A 22,991-nucleotide genomic window follows, 5' to 3' on the forward strand; every position below is an offset into this window, starting at 1 on the left:
ATTAATTACCTAGAGTACACTAGTACACAACCTGCAAATAGTTTTTAAAATGAGATCCAGGTATTCCCGATCTTCCTCTATGCCTAATCCTTCCAAGAAAGATACTTCCTTTCTGACTTCTCTGATGTTTGACCAGTAGTGGACATCTGTTTATTAAGCATGCACAGTGTGCCTGGTGAATGAGATAGGCCCAGAGAGGTGAATGAGAGAGGCCCAGAGCCGTTTGTGCTCATGGTAGCCTCTGACCCAGCAGGGAGATGTTTAACTGATTATAAAAGTAAAAGCATGACATGGAGCAGGCAGCAAGAGCCATGTTTTGTATGAAATTTTACTTAATTCATGTATGCAAAATCTATTAAATATAAATGAAATGAATGGTTTGGTGAAGCTTCAAAAATAAGCCTTTGAAATGAATCACAGTCTTATATTCTATATCTGTGCTGTCTGATCCAGTAGCCACTGGCTTCATGTGGCTATTTACAATGAAATTAATTAAAATTAGGTAACATAAAAAAAAAAAGTATTCTTTTGGTCGTACTAATCACATTCCAAGAGCTCAGTAGCCACATGTGGCTCATGACTACCAGATTGGACAAGATAGAACAGAACATTTTCATCGTAGCAGAAAGTTCAATTGCATAGTGTTGTTCTAGATTTTTATATGACTAGTAACCATTAGCCATCAACACTTTGGATATCAAATGTCAGGGCTAATGCGAGTAAAGGCCGTCATTTATCTCACAGTTCTCTAGAACAAAGCTTAGTCATTTTTCTGATTTTTTTGTGTAGACATTTCATCCACATTTCCCTAAGGTTATCTTCTACTTTTTAATCCTTATCCTTTCCCCACTGGACCCATTCTCATTCACACTTTCCTAGTTCTGATTCCATTTACCCAGTTTTACTCTAAAAACAATTTTGCTTTTGGCTGTGTTAAAACAAAACAAACCCATCCATAGTGGTTCTTAAAAATTACAAAAGGATATTTGAAAAAAAAACACAAACAAAATAAAAAAGTTGCAAATGAAAGTATGGTATTTATTAAAGTCTCCAAAATCTGTTTCCCATTTGATTAGTAAAATGGACCTGAGGGTGTGAATTGACCTTTCTGTATTTATTGGTCTTGCTAAGAGCATGGCTGAAGATGGGCATAATCATGTTCTTAATTAACTTGCCACAATTGTATTTTCAGAGTTAAAAAAAAAAAAAAAAAAAAAAAAAGAGTGATGTGGTGGTGGTGGTGATTGTCTTTGATTTTGAATTGAGAAATGAATAGAAAATTATGTTGGAGATATTGGTAGCTTCATTAGTTTATATGGGACTACTTTCAAAGCAAATGCCACATGCACACATGAACTTGGAATGTACCATCTTCCTTTCTGACTTCATTTAGATCCTTTCCTCATATATAGTTATTATTGTAATACTAGAGGACTGGTGCACAAATTCATGCACCAGTGGGGATCCCTTGGCCTGGCCTGTGGGATTGGGCCAAAACCGGCTCTCTGACATTCCTTAAGGGGTCCTGGATTGTGCGAGGGTGCAGGCCAGGCCAAGGGACTCCACTGGTGCATGATCGGGGCTGGGGATGGATGCAGAAGATTGGCCATCTGGGGAGGGACTGTGGGAGGGTTCCAGGATGTGTCCGGCCATCTAGCTCAGTCCCAATCTGCTGGACCTCAGCAGTAAGCTAACCTGCCAGTTGGAGCGTCTGCCTCCTGATGGTCAGTGCATAGCATAGTGACTGGTTGACCAGTCAACTCTCTGCCCCCTGGTGGTCAGTGCACATCATAGCAAGTGGTTGAGCAGCCTTAGCATATCATTAGCATATTGCTTTGATTGGTTGAACAGATGACTGGACACTTAGCATATTAGGCTTTTATTATATAGGATAGAGATCTTAACACGTTAAGCACCCAGTCAGCCACTGGTGACTGACACTATACTTCCCATCTAGAAGACAAAATAGGCTGGGCGCTTAACGTGTTAATATAAATATTATTGAATACATCACAAGGGGGCAAATCCACATTATGCTTGACTGGATTGTACCTCCATGACTACATGTTCTGCCTTTAAAAATGTTGAATTATACAGGTAATACGTAAATATACTTTGCTTGTTAAAAATAATTCTGGCTAAGGCTTAAGTTCCCTTTTTCCTGCTGCTATTTTTATTACAAGACATGGTTCTTCATTATTTATTGTCTTAGAAAATGCTTGTGAGTATAACATTTCTTCATCTTCAAAGGACACAGGGATTTAAGCTTCCCTGCATGGATCTAGTTCACACCATTGGCTGTGCTCAGTCTGTCTGCCTCCTGCAGGCTTGCGGTCCTGCCTGCCTTCTTAATGCTTTCAAATTGGCTCAGCTGGGGCTCTGCCTCATTCATCAGAAACAGCTTCATCAGCAAAGCGTTTAATGCCCAGTTGCAGAACTCCTTGCTTATGCAGGAAATGGCAGAAGAGGCAGCTTCCTCTTCAATGTCATGGAAGCTGCGGGGAGGTCCTGCCGCTGGAGGACTCGTGCCCCTGGAGCTGCTCCACGGGGCCCAGGGCAAAGCAAAGCCTGCCGTCCTCTTGTCATCTGCTACGTTCAGCTGCAGCTCCACGGGGCATTTCTGATATACTTGACCCCGGGATCTTGTCCAACGTGGAATTACGAAAGGCAGGACACAGATTGTCCTGACAGCATCACTGCATTCAGGCAAGGCCTTTGCTCGAAGTCAGTAGCCTTGTGAAAGAGGCGATGACTACTTTAAGCAGTTCCCTTACAGTCTTAGGAAAGGAACGTATCATCACCTGCTGGGAGAGCCTGGGCCACTGGTCGGACCATGTAAATTTGAGTAGTGAGCACATAACTCATTTGAGTAGTACCTGCCATGGCATGGCCTGAAGGATAGAACTCCTCACCATCAGCCAGCAGTGGATGGCCGGGAACAGCTTCTGACCCACCAATCCTCCTTTCAAGCTCAGGACCCTGAATGACCAGCCTGTCTTTTGCTGCTGGTGGCACAGCAGGCACCAGAGGAAGGAAAGCTGCTCTCGCCAAAAATGGGGGCTCCAGAATTCTGTAGGAAGGGACTTAGGGTGGGTCACTTTGAAAGACTAGGATAGGGGATGGTTGGGGTGGGGGTACAACACTAGGGAATTTATTATTTTTTTATTGTTTATTTTTTAAATATATTTTATTGATTTTTTACAGAGAGGAAGGGAGAGAGATAGAGAACCAGAAACATCGATGAGAGAAACATCGACCAGCTGCCTCCTGCACACCCCCCACCAGGGATGTGCCCGCAACCAATGTACATGCCCCAGATCGGATTCGAACCTGGGACCCTTCAGTCCGCAGACCGATGCTCTATCCACTGAGCCAAACCGGCCTCGGCAACACTAGGGAATTTAAAGCTACATTTGTAAGTTGAACACAGTTTTAACTCATGTTGCATGCTCATTGAGGGTGGCTGCTGGAATTAGAGATCCAAATGGTCCCCCCAAGTCACCCATGGGCACTGCCTGCACTTGCCATCTCTTATTATCACGGTGTAGAACTGGGGCAGAAGAAAGAGGAGGATGGCATAACCAGGCAAGTGGCATAACCCTGTTACTGAGGTTCAGGACCTGAAGGGGATGGGGTTAAGTCTGTCTGTAATAATGACCTTTGGCTGCAGTACACGTTGGCTGGAGAAGAGGAAAACTTTGAAGTGGAGAAGGTTAGAGGAATCAGCAATGCCAGAATCAATAGATAGCTTTGGGATCTTGGTTGAAATTTGTTCTAGGACATTAACAATTTTTTTGTTTAAAAACTGCATGTAAGTGGAGAATAGTATTTCTAAGCTTCTTCTTTAACCAAGGGCAAGTGTAAGAAGACTCAGCATCAATGGGTCGAATGTGTCCCATGGATGTGCACATAGGAATGTCCCTTTTAGACAGAGGAGCTGAGGGAAAAGGCGGGCAGTGATATGGGAAGTGGGACTGAAGCCTCTGCAGACGGGGTGAAAAAAGAGCAGCAAACCACCCTCTGCAAGAAATTGTGAAAAGAATTCCTGGCCCTGGAATCCCAGGACTTCCCCATCCTTCACTTTCCCACTCGGCCCTGCCATCTGGCTCTTAGTGATGCCTCTTGTTTCTTCATCCAGGATTTGAAACATAGCACTGATACACAGGTAAAGAGATGAGCTTGGTTTACTCAGGTGAATGGGTAAATGGGCCGTTTTTCTTTTTCTGTTAGAAAATAGTCATTTTCTGGGTTGAGATAGGAAACATTCTTAGTTTCTGTATTGTTGTGATAAGACACTTATCCTTTAGACTAGTACTGTTTCTCTTGCCAGTATTTTTGCAAGTTATACCACCTCAACATTTGTAATGATCTATAAGAGGTCAATTCCATCTCCTGATATAATGATCCATTGTATTTCATGCTCAGCCTGGTTTGTTTTTTTTTTTAAATTTTTAAAAGCAACTGTAGCAGAGGTATGATTTAAAGGGCCAAACCTAAGTAAACTCTGCACATTTATTTATTTATTTATTTATTTTTTTATTACCTTCCCCTGGCTTTCCCTAGCTTCTGTGCTTTAACCATTTCATTAAAAGAAAATATATGTTGTATTTACCAATATTTCTTCCTTAGATCAGAATTCTAATGAACAAACAGAGATGGATATAGAAATAATCATTAAGCAAGTAAGCACAGTAATAATTATCACGTTAAGCACCCAGTCAGTCAGTCACCAGTGACTGACACTATACTTTCCGTCCAGAAGACAAAACAGGCTGTGTTCTTAATGTGTTATAGTAGGTAAGACTTTTTGATAGATACAAAATTAGTGGGCAGAGGTATGATGAGAAACATGATATTTGCAGCATCTTAAAATACCTCTATACATAAAAGCCTAAGTGACTGGCCAACTGACTGACAGGCCAGTAGTTATGATGTGCACAAACTGACCCACAATGTCTTTTTTTTTTTTTCCCCCCAGTCCAGATCCAATTCAGGATATCACCTTGCATTTGGCTCGCTTGTCTCCTTAGCCTTCTCTAATCTGGGGCAGTTCCTCAGTCTGTATGTCTGTATTTGTCTTTCATGACCTTGACATGTTTAAAGAGTCCAGGCCAGTTAATGCTCAATGCAGGAGCTGCTGAGCTGCAGTCATGTGGCAGCGGTGGTCCCTAGGTGGCACACCCGGAACCATAGAGGAGGGACCCCTCAGGGGATGTCGGGGAGTCGGTTTCAGCCCAGTCCCCACAGGCCAGGGCGAGGGCCTCTGGTCTCCCTATAAGGTTACAAAGAGTGGAGCAATCTGGCAGATACTACCTTGACCAAGTCAGAAAGTTAATATCACCAGTAATGAGACAGGTTGTCCTCATTTACCTCCTGGTGACCTAATATTACTTCTGTGATGTTCTTGCCAAAAATGCACAGTCTTGACTTAATCATGAGAAAACATCAGACAAAGCCAAATTGGAGAGCAGTGTACAAAATAACTGGCCTGGACTCTTTAAACATGTCAAGGTCACGCAAGACAAATACAGACATACAGATTGAGGAACTGCCCCAGATTAGAGAAGGCTGAGGAGACAAAGAAACCAAATAGAAGGTTTTAAAGTCCTGAATTAGATCTGGACTGAAAAAAAAGAAAAGAAAAAAAAGAGATTGTGGGTCAGTTTGTGAAATTTGAATAAGGCCTGCAGATTGTTTAATTATTTTGTATCAATGAAAATTTTATTATTTTAATAACCATGGCTATGTAAGGTGTTAATATTAGGAGAAGTTGAGGGAATGGCCTTTAGGAATTCTATATAGCTGTCACAACTTTTTGTGAGCCTAAAATTATTTCAAAATAAAAAGTTAAAAAGGAATGTTCTGGTATGATTTTTGAGTGATTTAGAATTTCTTGGTTGGCAGGAAAAGAATAATTCTATACCATAAGATAGCTTTTATAATTTCTCATTTGCTAGGATTTTTACTTTTACAATTAATTTTACAGGCTTTGTGATTCCTTTAAAAATTTTAGCCAGTTTGTCTCAGTGGATAGAGCTTTGGCCTGTGAACTGAAGGTTTGATTCCAGTCAAGGGCACGTGCCTGTTTGTGGGCTTGATCCCCAGTAGGGGTCATGCAGGAGGCAGCTGATCAATGATTCTCTCTCTTATCATTGACGTTTCTGTCTCTCTCTCCCTCTCCCTTTCTCTCTGAAATCAATTAAAAAAAAAAATATATATATATATATATATATTTTAAAAAGGAGTAACCGGTTGCCCAATGGAGTCTTCAATAGCCATACTAAAACATTTATTTCAGTTTTATAATTGTGACAGACCTTGAGTAATAGTAACTTCATTCCAAATGGCAAGGGAATGGGAATTCAATACTTTGGATCTTCATCTTTTTTTTTTTTTTTTTTTTTTTTTTTTTTAATCTAATCCAGCTTTCTCTCATCTAAAGCCAAAAGTGTGATAGAAATATTTCAGAAAATTAGCTCTTATCTGTGAAATACAATAAATGATAAGATCAAAGAGTAGATCTTCCTTAAAACTTATTCTCTTCCCCCCTTCCCCCCACACACTCAGTAATTTAAGTCCTTTGAAGACAGCTTCTATGTGGGCTTGTTCATTTGCATCTCCAGGCTTCCAGCCAGTGTTTTACCCATAACAGAGTGTCAACAAGTCCCGGGAGAAGATGCAAGTCTAAGTGGCTGGGGTGGGGAGAGAATGGTGTGTGTTAGGGCTTATCTTTATTCCAGAAGTATCAAACATAGTGAAAAGTGATAGACATGACTTTTTGTGATCACAGATGTCAATAGAAAAATTGATTTACCTTATTAAGGCTTAATTCCATACAAACCTTGAACCTAAAAAATAATAAATAGGAGATTCAAAGTAGAGGGAAAAACAAAAAATATTAGAGACCTCTGATTTTCCTGCTGGCAGTCATATGTCCTCTGGTGAAATTTGCCTTTCTAACCTAACATTCAACATCCATCTCTACTATTGTTGACTTTTTACTGCATTGATTTTGGTCATTGTTCCCATTAGCATTCCTTCTATATTTAAAATATTTATCTCTTCCTATTTGCTTTGTCTTTTATAAACTGTATTTGACTTGGCTGTCATATAAATTGCTTGTCATTGAAAAAATAGGCATTTTTAAGGGTTGATTTTGAGGTGTTTGAAGGAAGTCTTCATCAGTCCAGAAACAGTTTTAGGTGTAGGAAGAGTGTAGAACTGTTCAATAGAATAAAAAAACCTCAAATCACTCTTTTTTTGGGGGGTGGAAGAAGGGGTTTAAAAATAGATTTATAGACTATCACTAAGGTTTCTTGGGCCCAGATGAGATCATCTCCCAAGTTACCTTGGCTCAAAACTTAAAGTAGTATTAGATTATTTGTCCTCCACCTAAAATGAATCATTGACTAAATCAGTAACTAAATTCTGATTCCTTAAAGCCTCCCACGCTTTCACTTGCTTGCAACTTCTGTCTCCAAATGCATTTTATTTGAGGTGCCTTTGTCTTTTAGGAAAGATGTCCAGGTAGTATTAAACAGTTGAAACAAAACAGGCTTTCAGTAGAATAAACATGTAACCATACTTTAACAAAACATATGGTAAATTACTCATAACATAAAATTAACCATACTTTTTTAGTGATTGCTAAGGAGGTTTTACTTAAGGTGCCAAATGAAAAGGCAACATTCTCTCCCCACCCCCCCCCAATGGAGCAAAAGGTTATAATGAAAATAAATTTATGTTTTACTTTGCTTTACTTAACATGGAGAAGACAGAACTTACCTGTTTTGTGGCTCTTCATATATTTAACTAAGGTAGATTCATTTACAAAACAAACAAATGTGTTATTTATTTTTGTGAGAAGGAGAATTCAACTTTGAATGCCTTTTACAATATATTTGTTAAGTACAATTTTAGCTGCCTCATTTTTTTCCTCTGGTTTTCTCAAAGCACATGTCTTTCCATTAGTTGCAACACCTTTCACCGACATATGTTTTATACCAAAAATATGCAGTGCTTTAGAATCAGAATTGCCAAGGTGTGTCCTATATCAAATTCTTGGATTTTTTTCAGTTATAAATATTTTAAGCCATATCAAAATATTTACACGTTGGTATTGTTATTTTTCTAGAATGCCAGATTAAGAGCAGTTAGCTTTGCCTGAATCTGACTTTGAAATGCAACTTAAAAGTGACTAACCTGCAATGCCTTTTGGTTAGCTATGAATCCTTATTTATGAACCTGTGGTCCACATTGCTGTCGGAAGGGGTAATGGGAGCCTAGCCACAAGAAACATCTTCGGCTTTTCTTTTCTACCAGGGCATGGTGAAAGTGCGTGATAATCAAGTTCTTTTGAGGTGATTTTTGTCAGGAGAAGTGATTTGTACGTTTCTTAGAAGGCACTATTCCTTAGGCAGCAAATGAAGTTTGCCTTCCCGAGGCACTATCTACCTGACTTTAGTATGTAAGGATTCTAAAGCTAGAACTATAATCTTTTAAAAATTTCTTAAACGAATCTAGAGAGAAAAAGAGCATCTTTCACATATGCACACAAATAATTTGGGAAGTCTAAAGATTTTGTTGTTTGGTCTTAGTAGCTGCTGACTGCAGAATGGAAGGTGATCAGTCAGTTCTGTAACTGGTGCCTTGAGCGACTCCTAGCCATGGCAGATGGTTGGGGATGACTCAGGGATTGCTGCTTGTGTTACTGCACCAAAGACATTTGCAAACAACTTGTATAGAGATGATACAGTAAGCCAAACAAGGAGAAATCATAAGGCTGGCAATTTGGGCCTCTGGGGTGACTGAAATCTCATCTTTGTAATGTGTCTGGTTTCAGATTGCCTGTTTGGTACCTGTGGATCAATTCCAGCTTTATCAGCGGTTGAAATTTGAACGAGGTATGTATGCATCTTCTTTTCATCCCGATGGTAAATGTGGTTTGACACCTGTCATCTTTCCGCTAACCTGCATGGAAGGCTAAGGCAGCTGCGGGCTGTCAACAAAGCCACGAGGGTGCTTGGAAAGGGGAAAACTGTAATTGCAATGTACAATTTCAACTCTCTCAGCCACAGCCAGAGAAAATTCAGACTAGTAGGAAAGAGAACTTTCCTTATATTGGTTTTTAAAGATATGTTTTTATTGATTTTAGAGAGAGAGGAAAGGAGAGGGGGTAATATGCATTTCACAGCCACATCCATCTTTACAGCAGTAATAACCTTCCCATACGTGAGGCACACATGGAAAATCATTGGCCAAGGCTCACTTTTCTCCAGAAAGTGCATGGATAGATGTCAATGGACTTTGCTTAGTGACTGGGACTTTTGGATGCTCTTGTAGTGTTCATCCCTATGTGTGATTGGCTTATTCCTTCATTAGATATGATAATGTAGTCAGTCTGGTTACAATCAAGTTGGGCAGGCTTTGTAGCCAGACTGTCTTTTGTAGGTACTCTTGCACATCTCTGCTTTGAGGCATTGTAAGAAAATCACATAGTTTTACTCATACATGGAATTTATTTTTTCTCACAAGTTTTAAACAGATGCCTCACTAGAGATCCCCATGAATTGACAATTGACTTTATTATTCCTATTTTATAGATACAGAAACTTACAATTGAAGAAGTTGAAATTTGCTTGGGATCACATAGATGGTGTCTAAGCTTCCTCAACTATAAAACATTTAAAAAATTCTATAGTTTTATATTGAGGTAAAATATGTCTAACATAAAATTTACTATTTTACCCATTTGGGCATTTATAAAAAGTCATTTTAGCTAACCCTAAAATGTAAACAAGAAGGAATAATTATGTTAGAAAATAGACATTTTAAGTAAATTTAAGTTAAATCAGTGCTACACAATGAAGTTTATTTGATTGGGATACTCTTTCTCAGTTGTACATGTGTCATTGTTACATAATATACTTCATATTCACCTCAAATGCAAGATTTATTGGCTAGGCAATTTTGAGGTCTTGATTATAAAAATTACTAGAGGCCCGGTGCATGAAATTCGTGTAAGGGGATGGGGGAGTTTGTCCCTCAGCCCAGCCTGCACCCTCTCCAATCCGGGACCCCTTAGGGGATGTCTGAATGCCAGTTTAGGCCTGGAGGTCAGGCCTAAACTGGCAGTTGGACATCCCTCTCACAATCTGGGACTGCTGGCTCCTAACCACTCTCCTGCTTGCCTGCCTGATTGCTCCTAACCACTTCTGCCTGCCAGCCTGATTGCCCCCAACAGCCCTCCCCTGCCAGCCTGATTGCCCCCAACTGCCCTCCTCTGCCAGCCATTTTGTGGCGGTCATCTTGTGATGACTTGGGGGCAGCCATCTTGTGATGACATGGGGGTGGCCATCTTATGACAACGTGGGGGCAACTATCTTGTGATGAAATGAGGGCATTGCATGAGGGCACGAGGGCCACCTGTATTGCATACCAAGTTCTTTTCTCAGTTTTTAGTTTGTCATCTGTGTTTCTTTTTAAAAAAAAAAATTTTTTTTTTATTAATTTCAGAGAGGTGGGGATAGGGAGAGAGAGAGATACAGAGATAGAAACATCGGTGATGAAAGAAAATCATTGATTGGCTGCCTCCTGTATGCCCCTTACTGGGGAGCAAGCCCACAACCCAGTCATGTGCCTGAACCCAGAATAAAAACTGACCTCCTGTTCATAGGTCAATGCTCAACCACTGAGCTACACTGCCAGGCATCATCCTGTATTTTAACTGTCCTCTACTTCACACTTGACTAAGTCTTTGTGGGGAAGAAAATCTGTTGAATGAGTTCAAATCACCTCTGTTTACACAAAGCAGAGAAACACCATTTAGAATTGTTCCATTATTCTATGAATCCACTTTGCATCTATCCGTGACTTTCCATTGGCTATTGCTGTGTTTGTGGCTTTCCCTTTCTGTATCAGTCTTCCAATATTAGGGACTGGATTTGGCATGTGCTAGTGATTACTGATTTCCCCCCCCCCTTTTTTTTTTTTTTTTTACTGCTTTACTTTCTACTGCTACTCAAATCACATGTCTGATGATTAATGCTAGAAGTTTGTTTTACTCTTGTTTCCAGATTCTACTTTTTCAAAAGAATTTTTTTCTTCTTCAAAAATTGGGTTAAGATTATCCATTAATATCCTTAAGGACTATTTCTATTTTTGTAACATTGTTTTACTTACTATAACTGCAAGTTCCTTTAGTTCCCTGATAGGTTAAGGTGTCTATTCTTGGCTAGTTGTATTTTCATATAGTTGTTAGAAACAAATATTTTAAGTGCCAGATTGTTCTTCTTTATAAAAAAGTGAAGTAAAATGAGAATTTGTTTTCCTGTTATCTGCTCATCCTATCATATTCACTCATATAGTCAATACCTACATTTTTATGTAGTGAGCATCTATTCTGCACTAAGTACTAAGTGCAGTTCCAGAGGCTGCGTTCATCTTTCCTTGAAAGCCCTCTTGTTCTCAGCATTTTTTCACAAGCCTCCTTTCATTTTTAAGTCACAACATTTATGACATGGCTCTTCAGGTTTAATCTCATTCTTTTATTTGTCCTTGGTGAAATGCTCCCACCCCATCTTTTGTGCCTGAGCAGTAAGGTTTTGTCTTACCAGAGGTCCCTGTGTGGTTATTTGATGTCTTCTAGGGCTTAAAAAAAAAAAAGAAAAGAAAAGACTGTGACACTTAATGACCTAATCATTAGTTCAGTGTTTTGTTTTTTTAACACCTCCCATCTCTCATTAGTCATCTTCATTTTTATAGTTTCTGATTACAAGCCTGTTCTTATTGTGTGTGTGTGGGAGGGTGTGTGTGTGTGTGTGTGTGTGTGTGTGTGTTTTCTTTTTGAGTCTGCCTTTCTGGTGGTTTGTGGTAAGTAAAGGATTAAGTCTAGGGTTTCCTCCCTAACCTATTTTGTGCTTCCTGGTGATAACACTTTCTTAGCTTCATGCTTCCTCTACTTTACCATGCAGTTCATCCCTGATGATCAGTTGTAAATCTAAAATAGCACCCTCTCGATGTTTCAGTTTTCTTTGGAAAATTTAAATTATCTTCAGGGAAGACATTTATCTGCATGTAGGATGAAATTTCTAAAGTCTCGAAGGAGAGGCACATTGTTAAGTGCCACTTCCTGTGCACACTTCTGTCTCCTCATCTATAAAATGGGGGTAAAATGGAATGATTACTATAGGGCTGTTGTAGAGAATAAGTAAATATTGTGTGTGGGTCACAGTGTGCATTCAGTAAATTATCACAGCTTATTGTTATTGTTGTTATTAATTACTACCACCACTAAAACTTCCCTTTCCCCCAGTTTTCTGAACTAAAATAAGAAAGCATCTTCCAGAATCATACCTTAGACTGAGTGTATAATGTAATTAACAAGTTTACTTCTGTTTTTTTTTCAACTTATTCCCAAGTTTTTCCAGCATGTTTCCATTCTCATCATCCGAGGTTCTAGAGTGTTGTATAGAAATTTGATAATCAGTGCTAATTCCTTCATACCACCTTATATATATTCATTTTCTCCCTGCAGTATACACTTACTATACGCATGAATCCCCTTTCTCTGACCACCTCCAAGGAGATCATGACTTGAGAGGAAGCATTCAGAGTTGCTGCTTGGAAGAGAAAATGTTCCCATGGTGATAGTGAAAATGAAAATCTATTTAGTAGCATGATTATAGTTAATGATATTTTAGGAGTTAAAAAAGGCGTGACCCCATCATATATTCATTAACCCCATTATACAAACTCCTAACTTCTGTGGGTACTAGGTAACTTAAAAAGTTGTTTCCAGGTTTGAAATTCTGTGGTTGTCTTCAACTATCTTGAGAGCAACCCCTGTGCTGATGGCCACCTCTGCTTGAGTGTATTTCCTAGAGCAGATGTTAATGCTGATAAGTTTAATTCAATTGCATTTTAACTATCTTCAGAAAACCTTTTTCTATGAGATATCAGAAAGCAAATTAACTTTGGCATAATTAAAAATGCAGTGGGTCATAAAAATTAAAACAGTTTTATTTATTTCAGCTGGTAATCAAATTAGCTTGGGGGCATGGTGTTCCCCACAATAATAAGAACTCATGTGATGTCTGTATGGGCACAGCCTCACAAATGTAGAGGATGGCACAGAAAGCACTCATGTGAGCTGAGCTGAGAGAATATACTACAGAGTAAGAAACAAACTACATATGTGGTATAGTTCGGGTGGGTAAACCAAAGGGCCCTGAGTTCAATTTTTGAAAAGTGAAAATGGTTATTGATGTCAGATATGGTGTTTAGGTCTCACGGCAGTTTTATTTTCTTAGAATGTTTCTGCTTCCCAATAATTGTCAGAATACAGAAGTAGAAAGCAGTTTAAATAGCATTTCCTGCCTTGCAAAAATTGCATGAACAAGCAGAGTCTTAAGATCAAATAGTCATGGAGCCTTACTTCAGTAATTCATTCATTTTCATAAGTGCACTCCAGTGCAAGTCTGTGAATTTGTCCATCTCTGATGGTAAATATGTTACAACTAATCACTTTGAAATTGTGTTCATATTAAAGTGTTTGTGGCACTACTAGTTAGGGGCTGATTTACACAGACTCCTGGTTTCTCTATTTCTAGATTTCTGAACATTTCTCCTTCTCAAAGCAACATAAAGTGTTCATCACTGCCAGTGCAGAAGAAATTAATTGAATATTCATTAGTTTTTTGTTGTTTTTTTTGCCAGCTCTGGAAAAGAAATTTGAAGGGGGAAGAAACTAGACCTTCAATATTTTGGATAGGGTGCATTTTGTTTCTCTGCATAATTACTGTTTCCTAGGCCAAAAGCCAGGAAGTAGAATTGAATTTATCCTAATAGTAATAGTGTTTTATAGAATCCCGTGTATCACCTTAGGTTATATGACTACTCTAGTCTCATAATAGATCTCTCTGTTGCCACTTTGTACCATTAGCACCTGTTCTTCCTACAGTAGCCAGAGTAATCTTCTACAAATGGCAATCTTATCAGGCCCTTCCATCAATGGCTCCTCATCTTGTTAGTCCTTATTATCATAATCTGTGATCAGGCCTTGACTACTATTCCCAAGTAATCACATGTGACTCTCCCTCTGCTCACTTAGCTCCTTGTCAAGTTGGAATGCTTTATTACATATGTAAATCTCTCTATCTTTTTTTTTGGTATTATTTGGGTAAAAATTGGAAAGCTTTCAGATCAAAACCATGTGTAGGTTGGCTGCTTATTCATGGTTCTGTCATCAGACTTGAAAAGACCTATGATTTAAAATGGATGGTGAGTGGATATTTGATCTGGGAGTCCTTAGTTCTAAGTTATATACCACCCTACATTGCTTTGGGCTTAGTATTTATGAAACAGTTATTAAGAGTTTGGATGAAAATAATAAATGGTATGGAAATACAAGGTAAGACCTTGGAACGTTTGTGTGTCATTATCCCTTTGATTTTCTAACCAGCCTGTCCCAAAATTTTAGGGATCTTAGACGGGCCATCTTTCTTGGAGTCTGAGGATCTATGAATCATAGGTTTCCCATTTCTGATTATATTTGGCCCATCAAGCTCCAATCCCTGTCCCCCAGAATTAAATAAGAAAATATGTTTAAGGATGCTCTTTTTTATGAAAACCATAGATCCAATTATTGCCTTTTCTAGGCAAGCATTAATGGTGACAGTGTTAACTGGACTTTTTCCCTCTGATACTGAATTTGTAAAATTATTACCTTTAAAACCAAGCTCATACTTAATGGTTTCATTTTCTTTTTGTATCTCCCTTTGGGTTTCTTTGCCTCATGGGTGGAAATTTTCAAGAATCACAGTCCTTAAGAGACATAAAACTAGAATCTCATAAGTTCAAAATTTGTAAAATACAGGGTGGGGCAAAAGTAGATTTATAATTGTTCACATGGAAAATCATATAATAGCAAATAACACAAGAATAAACTCTGTGATCCTCATACTCACAACTATAAATCTACTTTTGTCCCACCTTGAACACTGGTTCAGAAAAAAAAGGGGGGCTATTCTACCCTTCAAATGACATCATTTTTTTTTTTTAAAATATATTTTATTGATTTTTTTTACAGAGAGGAAGAGAGAGTTAGAAACATTGATGAGAGAGAATCATCGATCAGCTGCCTCTTGCACACCCCCTCCTGGGGATGTGCCCGCAACCTACATACATGCCCTTGACCGGAATCGAACTTGGAAACCCTCAGTCCACAGGCCGACACTCTATCCACTGAGCCAAACTGGTTTCGGCCAAATAACATCATTTTTCATGTGATATGTTCCCTGAAGGTCATCCTAACTAATAATAGATAATATGCAAATTAACCATCACTCCACTATACTCACAAGTCACACCCACCAGCCAATCAAAGTGAGCATGCAAATTACCCAACCAAAATGGCTACAGCCACAGAGAGCAGGAGGGAGGTGTTTCCGCCGCAATGGAGGAAGCCAAGCTTTCTGTCTGCCCTTCCTGGCCTAAGTCTCCACTCAAGGCTACAAAGTTTCAATTATAAAAGGTAAATAAATTTCAACAGAAATGGCTGCAGTCACAGAGCAAGCAGAAGGCTTGGCTTCACTCCGGGCTACAAAGTTTCAATTGTAGAAGGTAAATAAATTCCAGATACCAGGGCCTCCGCTTGGGTCGCCAGGAGGCGTAGCTGGCCTGCAAACCACCTCAGGCCCCTCACTCAGGCTGCCCCAAGCCCCAAGGGAACCCCCACCCTGATCTGAGACACCCTTCAGGGCAAACCAGCTGGCCCCCACCCATGCACCAGGTCTCTATCCTATCTAATAAAAGAGTAATATGCAGATTGACCATCACTCCAACACACAAGATCAAGATAGCTGCTCCCCTGTGGATATGAGATGACCACCACAAGATGGCCAGCAGGGGAGGGCAGTTGGGGGGAACCAGGCCTGTGATCGGGGCCTACAGGCTGGGGACAACTCCTGCATTGAGTGTCTTCCCCCCGGTGGTCAGTGCGCATCATAGCGACCGGTCGTTCTATTCATTCTGTTGTAATGGTCACTTCGGCTTATATAGAGATATATAGGTGTATAGATATAGATATAGATATAGATATAGATAAGGGCAGTGGTGACCTATTCCATTAGCACATACTCTGGGAACTGTGGCAAGGCTGACTGACCTTTTAGGTTTGGATCCATTGTGAAGAAATCACTGCCCTTGGTTGTACTAAACTTCCATAAATGTGAGCTTGTAAAAGAGAATAAGTGAAGGGGAGAAAGCCTTGAGTTTGAATGCAAGGCAGATAGACCATCACATTCCCTTTCTTTATGCTTCAGAAGTTCACCTGGACCCCTACCGAACGTGGTGCCCCGTCGCAGACTGTCAGACTGTGTGCCCCGTTGTGTCAGGTGACCCAGGACAGCCTGTGCTGGTGGAGTGCCCTTCCTGCCACCTGAAGTTCTGCTCATGTTGCAAGGATGCTTGGCACGCCGAGGTCTCCTGTAGAGACAGTCAGCCTATCGTCTTGCCAACAGAGCACGGGTAAGAAAAAAAAAAAAAAAAGTGGTATTTGGGATTATTCACTAGTTTTCTCAGAAACACAAAATATGTTGCTTGGAGAAGGAGTTATCTTGTGATGGAAATTAGATAATCACTATTTGCCTGCAACACTTGCTGAGAAGTGTCTTAAGACTGGTAAGTTGTTAACAAAGACTAATCCACAAAAGCATTTCTAGAGGGATTTTAATTATTTACCCCAGAGCGTCTTTCAGATACTGCTGAAATGAGAGTTTGTATGAGTTTTGATTTCCCTGTAATTAGAGAGTCATATGGTCCACTGGTTCTCAGTTGGAAGTCTTAGCTTGTCCACAGCCATTTGCTTGATATCAGACCCGCCAGCTATGGACATACCTCATGCTTCCTGATTGCAAAGTGTGCAGAAATTTTCTCCCCTAACTAAATTGCCAGCTCCTGAGGTGTGCCAATCATATCAGGGAGAATACAGCGGCAGAAACAGCCTTCAGTATGGCCCAGTGCTAAATTCATAGGTGCTAGAGGAAAAGAGCTTATCTCTCAGTCCTTGATGCTTTGAAAAGGTGGTGCCAAGGTTGAGATTCTGCTATGATGAGAAGCAATTAAATCTGTACCTTTCAGTGGGGAGGGTTTCATGGCAGCCGCAGGGCCTGGAGTGAGAGGCCTTTGTGTTTGATCCCTTGCTTAGCTTGAGGCTATGGCTGTTCTGCACCAGCAAGAACAGAAATGCCAGTGTTGCAGTCCGGTTGGCTTAGCCCTCAGTGCCCTGAGAATGTGTAGAGCCATTCTTCAGGAACAGCAGTGCTACCTGGCTGTGATACTGTGCTTGAATCTCAGACCAAACAAACCCGAGGGAAAACAGATCCAGTACACAGGGCAGGCATGTGCCCTTTTAGCCAGTGCCTCCTCCATTGTCGCTGCCACCACAGTAAGGTCCCGGGTGTCACAGGACGATGTAAAGATCCCAGAGGGAGAAGGACTGAGTTCTGACATTGTCATTTGGCATCCGTGTGACCTCATGCAAGCCACTCACACCCTATGGGATGTTTCTCTATTTGAAAAACAAAATGGGGGAGATAATTAAAATAGTAACTGTCCCACTGCTCTATGAGGTTATTCTGAGTACCAAATTCTGTCATAGTTTTTATAACCCTGTGAAGTGGGTGTCTCTGGGCTGGGTGTGGGTTTTGATGAACAGTAGCTGAAGTGCTGCCCAGTGCTGTGGCTCATCTAGCCTTCCCTGCCACACCCTCTTCCCCTTTTGCTCCCCTCTTTTCTGTGTCCCTCTGAGCCGTGACCTGTGTTGGCCTATCTATCTGTTTGGAGCAGGTCTTTTCAATGACTACTTTAAAATATTGATTATCGACTCTCCATAGTCTCTTTCATTTGTTTATTTAAACAGCTTATTAGATGGATTATCTATGCCCCATCAGATCCTGAGCTAGTTTTTCTGCTGTGTAGCAGATTTCTTGCACTTTTTATTCAGTGTGTGCTCAGAGAATGAAATACTAATTGAGCAAAAACAATGAATTAAATCAGTTGTGGGAAAATACGATGATATAATCCACTCAAAGCCAAACGATACTAGTAAATGAATTAAGGTATTTTTGTTTTGTTTTGTTTTGAGTTATCGGAACAACTAATAATTTCTGTCACACCTATTTTTACCCCCACCCTTTTCCCTTGAGGGTGTGAATTAAGCACATATTGCAAAGAGTTCACGACCTAAACATCAGGAGCCTTAGGAGATCCAATTGCTGGCCATAAAATTGAGTTAGAAGGGCATTATTTATCCATCATATTTAGCTTATTCTCACCATAGGTCTGGTTAGTGTACACCCTTGTGGTACTGACTTTAAAAAATCAGGCAGCGTTCTCCATTCCCACCCAATGATTTCTCATCCGCTGTGTTTCTAGGGCCCTCTTTGGGACAGATGCAGACGCCCCCATTAAGCAGTGCCCGTTTTGCCGGGTTTATATCGAACGCAACGAAGGCTGTGCTCAGATGATGTGCAAGAACTGCAAGCACACGTTTTGCTGGTACTGTCTGCAGAACCTGGATGTAAGTTCCACGTGGAAGACTCTCTTTCTCCATCTTTCTCCATCCTGTACCTGTGCAACAGCAGTGTCCCACAGCCTTTCCTTTCAAAACATGGAGCCTGCTTTTGTCCTGCCCCCAAATTTATTTTTCTTAATGAGACTTCCCGAGCCTGCTAGTTTAGATATCCACTACACCTCTTTTCGATTACCTTAGGTATGTCACCTTTGCTTTAAAAGGCAAGCTTTTGTTTTAGGGACATTTTCTGCTTTGGGGGCATTGTTTCATTCTATCTTGTAAAGGACTGTTAGTGTATTAGTTTTATGTTGCTATTTTTAAAAAAAAATGAGCACAACATTTTGGCTGAAAATGACACAAATTTCTTACCTTTAGCTCCGAACATTAGAAGTCGAATGTGGGTTTCACTGGATTAAGATCAAGGTGTCCTTGGGGTGCATTCCTTCTGTAATCTGTAGGGGAGAATCCATTTCTTGGCCTTGTCCAGCTCCTCGAGGCTGCCTGCATTCCTTGGCTCGTGGCCTCTTTCTCAGTCTTCACAGGCTGTAACATCACATTCCTCGACCCTTATTTTATAGGCATAGCTTTCGGAGCCATTCCCTCTGACCATTGCTGGGAGAGCTTCTCTACCGTTAAGGACCAGTGAGATTAGATTGGGTCCCTCTGGACAACACAGGATAATCTCCCCCATGTCAAGGTGTTAATTTAAACACACTTGAAAGATCCCTTTTGCCATGTAAGGTAACATTTTCACAAGTTCTGGGGAAATGCCATAGGCTTCTTTAGGGGGCACTTGGCTGCCTACTGCCATTAGGTTGTTTTCCTCTTTTTGAATTTAAAGAAAAAAAAGCCACTCAAATCAATGGTGTCTCTCAAGTAACTGTCTCATTCAATTGGCATGGCAGAGGCATTGCTACTGTTTTGTCATGATTCCCTTCTAGACAAAGAGGTTTGGTCTCATTGTTCTTTTTCCTAACCATTCATGAAGCATGTCTTCTCAAATTCAGGTGGAGTTTCATTCAGTCCTGTGCTAAGGCTAATGGTAACTAACCCCAGAGTTAAAAGATGGTGTAAAGAATTGTTGAGAATTCATTCTGCTGTTTTCAATTACAGTGTTTTAAAGTTAAAGGCAGCCTAAGCTGTTTACAGGTATTCCCAATTTGGGCAAGTTGGACCTAACCCTAACCCTAACCCTAACATATGTCCATATCAGTGTAAGCCCTCAGTCATGGGTAGGTGGCCATTCTTTTATCAGTTGGCCGTATTAATTGTTCAGTTTGCTTCAATTCAACAAGCAAGTCTTTTAGTGCTTTAGTATCATACGCAGTTGCAGTGTGTGTGCAATTGATAAGGAATGCATGCTGGCCCCCATGTGCCTGGTTTTTAACTGAAAATTTGGTAAGTTGTTTAGGATGACATCTATGAATAGGAATCTTAATTAGTTTTATGTCAGTTTTTCAAGAAGAGGTATAAATTGGGGAGGAGAAAATTGACCTTTTAGTCTCTAGAAGTTTAGCAGTTCAGGTTGAGAGAAATATTTTCATTCTTTTCTTTTTTTTTTTTTTTTAATTCTATTATACTCCTTGAATTACCATTAAGTTTGATAGTGGAGACCTCTCATAAATCCAGAGGAGTCCTGTTCTAGAAGAGGATTCGATGCTTTACAAATGAAAGAAGTCTTTTTTATTTTATTTTCTTCCATGTTTCACCAGAATATTAATTGGGTTCAGATCCACAAGCAGGCTGGGCCCATGAGGTTCTCTTCAGGAAGCCAGAATATCAGGGAGTAAATGTGTGCGCCAGATCTCTCCATCCTCCGGCCGAAATGTGTTTGTGGCATGGAGTTGCAAGAACACACTGTTCCATCACTTGACTGTTCCAGGACTCAGAGACTAAACGGCCCAGATGCCAGGTGGCTGGATACGCAGCATGGTTTTCTGGTCATTGTTCTCTGTGACCTCATTTTCTCGCTTTTAGCCTGCAGCATTGCCTTTTTGGTAATGATGTTTTTTTTTGTAGACAAGTGTTCCATGTCAGATGTGGTGTTGATCCTTGTTTATAGGAAAGTGGTAGAGTATGGGTTTAGGAGAAGGGTGATTGTCCAAAATCCAGTCCCTATACAGACACCAAACAGTGATTTTGAGTTTTTCTCAGGCATTAAGAGTGTTCCTGCCTTGATCCTCATCCCTGCTGTTTCAGAGGATAAAGTATTCCTGTCATTGCATGAAGCTCCGTGTTCTTTCTTTTTGGGGGCAGTTTAAATGTGTATTAAACCAAGCTTTTCAATGATACCCACATGTAAACAAATATACGTGAAAGTAAAAAAATTTCTTATATTAGAATTAATGGAAAAACATTGGCATCTCACCACTCCTTGGGCCGATGCCATGGGCCTTGTTATAGTTAAAGAGTTCAAAGGAAAACCAGAAGGAGTTTAGCTCAACTCCACCTGCTAGGATGAATTTAAAGATAAATAATTTCTCCACATTATAGTAGATTGGGTTATAGCAGAGCAACAGTGTAGTTTTTACATTCACAGATTGGCTGAAATTGTGCAAATTAATTTCCTCTTCTGGTATCTCCCTCCCTTTTACAATTAGTAAGATATGATAGACCACAGTGGCTACAAAAATAGATAACTCATAGAGTAATTAATAGCTACCGTTAGCAGAGCACAAACTTACAGAATTTTCCTTTTCCCATAATGAGCAAGATATAATAAGCATGTTCAAGATGTACAGCCAGCAGACTTCAGAGTGGTGAGAGAGCATTTGTAAAGAAAAAAGCGCTAAGTACAAAAGCCAGTGCAGGAAGTGAATACAGATGAGAAACATACAAAAGACAGAATCCGAATTCTTCACCTCTGATTGTCCTACAGTTTTCCCTTTATTAACCATTTTTTAAAGTTTGTACATAGGTAACAAAGTATTATTACCTATGTACAAACTTTAAAAATGGTTAATCACGAGACAAGCAAAAATTGAATAACTTAATAGTAGTATTAAAATCATTGAAACCTGTACCGTTTTGTGTGCTTTCACATATACTTCTGTGGATGGGGCTTTATAATGCCCCAAAAAATATGTTGATAGAGTTTTTAAAACTCCCACAAAAATCTATTTTACAATCATTTCAGATATAGGAGGGAAAAAGTCCCAAACTGGAAAATGAAAAAGGTAAAAAATCTCACACAGTGACTGAAAATCCGTGTCATTCTTATGTGCCCTTAACACTTTATCAGGTGCTCTGTAAGGTAACTGTAATGCTATTCCGAAAAAAATCTCATTTAAGAAGACACAGTAATTTTTATTCTAATTCTAGAATCAAAAGTACTTATTTCATATAATGTGTGTTTCAGCGAGTTTGGCATCTACTTGGTTGTACTTGCCGGTGTCACCTTAAAAGTTCATCAAAGCTTCATGGCAGATGTGAACTATAAAAGCTGAGTACTAGCACTGCCACCTTCTATTTGCTCACAGGGAGGGAAGGGTATCCTTAGCTGTCCCTAAGGTCACTCCAGCCTAGACCAATATCTCCTGGAAACTTTCGCAAGAGAACTTGCCCCCCAAAATATCTATAATTTAATGTGTTTGAGACTTGCTAGGTTAAATAAACAGGCTCCACAGACACACTAACAATACACTCTACCCCCTCTTGATGCAGCTTTCCCCAAAACTTAACTTGACCTTACCAGGGAACACCCAGAACCACCACTGGATCTCAGGACACTACTTTCCTAAGGAACACAGGTTGAGAAATGCCATTCTAACCTAAATTTTATAAAGTAATGGTTCTAAAATGACAGTGAACATCGGAAACAAATGGAAGGTATGTTAAAGCGTAGATACTATGCCCCACTTCAGAAGTCTGCGGTGAGCCCTGAGAGCCTCTATTTCTAAGACAGTGGAGCTGATGGAGTGATGACCGCACTTTGAGTGGTGTCCACCTAGACAACATCCCACCCAAACCTCAGCTGCAGGAAGCTCTCCTGTGGCCTCAGGAAAGGTTGCGTATGGCATTTGCAACCATCAATTAGCTCGTCAGATCAGCCCACTGACATCTTAGATTCTAAGGTCTGGGGCACCTTGGTGGGGTAGAGGAGCACTTTACTTGACTCTTGCCTCTGCCCCTTCCCATCGGGTGACTAGGCACAATGACTGCATCTTAAAAGAGGAATAATAACGCTGGCCAGTGTGATTCAGTGGTTGGAATATCCGCCTGCCCGCCAGGGGATCACCATTTCATTTCCCGGTCAACAGCACATACCTGGGTTACAGGTTCAATCCCTGGCTCTTATTGGGGCACATGTGGGAAGCAATCAATTGATATGTCTCTCTCACATCCATATTTCTCTCTTCCTCCCTTTCACTCTCTAAAAATCAATGAAAGATAAATATCACATGATTTCACTCATATG

General features: G+C 40.1%; 1 protein-coding gene and 1 long non-coding RNA gene across 7 annotated transcripts in view; one reads left to right on the forward strand and one right to left on the reverse strand.

The window, feature by feature from the left end:
- Positions 1 to 22,991, reverse strand: part of LOC311616863 — a 569,237-nt gene that overhangs the window by 180,553 nt on the left and 365,693 nt on the right. The window lies entirely within an intron of this gene.
- RNF144B (ring finger protein 144B) overlaps positions 1 to 22,991 on the forward strand; it is a 167,995-nt gene that overhangs the window by 137,935 nt on the left and 7,069 nt on the right. For all 6 annotated transcript variants that reach the window (XM_084872787.1, XM_084872785.1, XM_084872786.1 and 3 more), the window contains 3 exons: positions 8,843 to 8,903; positions 16,323 to 16,527; positions 18,436 to 18,580. In XM_084872787.1, coding sequence (XP_084728913.1) covers positions 8,843 to 8,903; positions 16,323 to 16,527; positions 18,436 to 18,580 — 411 coding nt within the window. The remainder of the gene's footprint in view (positions 1 to 8,842; positions 8,904 to 16,322; positions 16,528 to 18,435; positions 18,581 to 22,991) is intronic.

The sequence above is a fragment of the Pipistrellus hanaki genome (assembly GCF_964339955.1).
Source record: "Pipistrellus hanaki genome assembly, chromosome: 2".
NCBI classification, from domain to species: domain Eukaryota; kingdom Metazoa; phylum Chordata; class Mammalia; order Chiroptera; family Vespertilionidae; genus Pipistrellus; species Pipistrellus hanaki.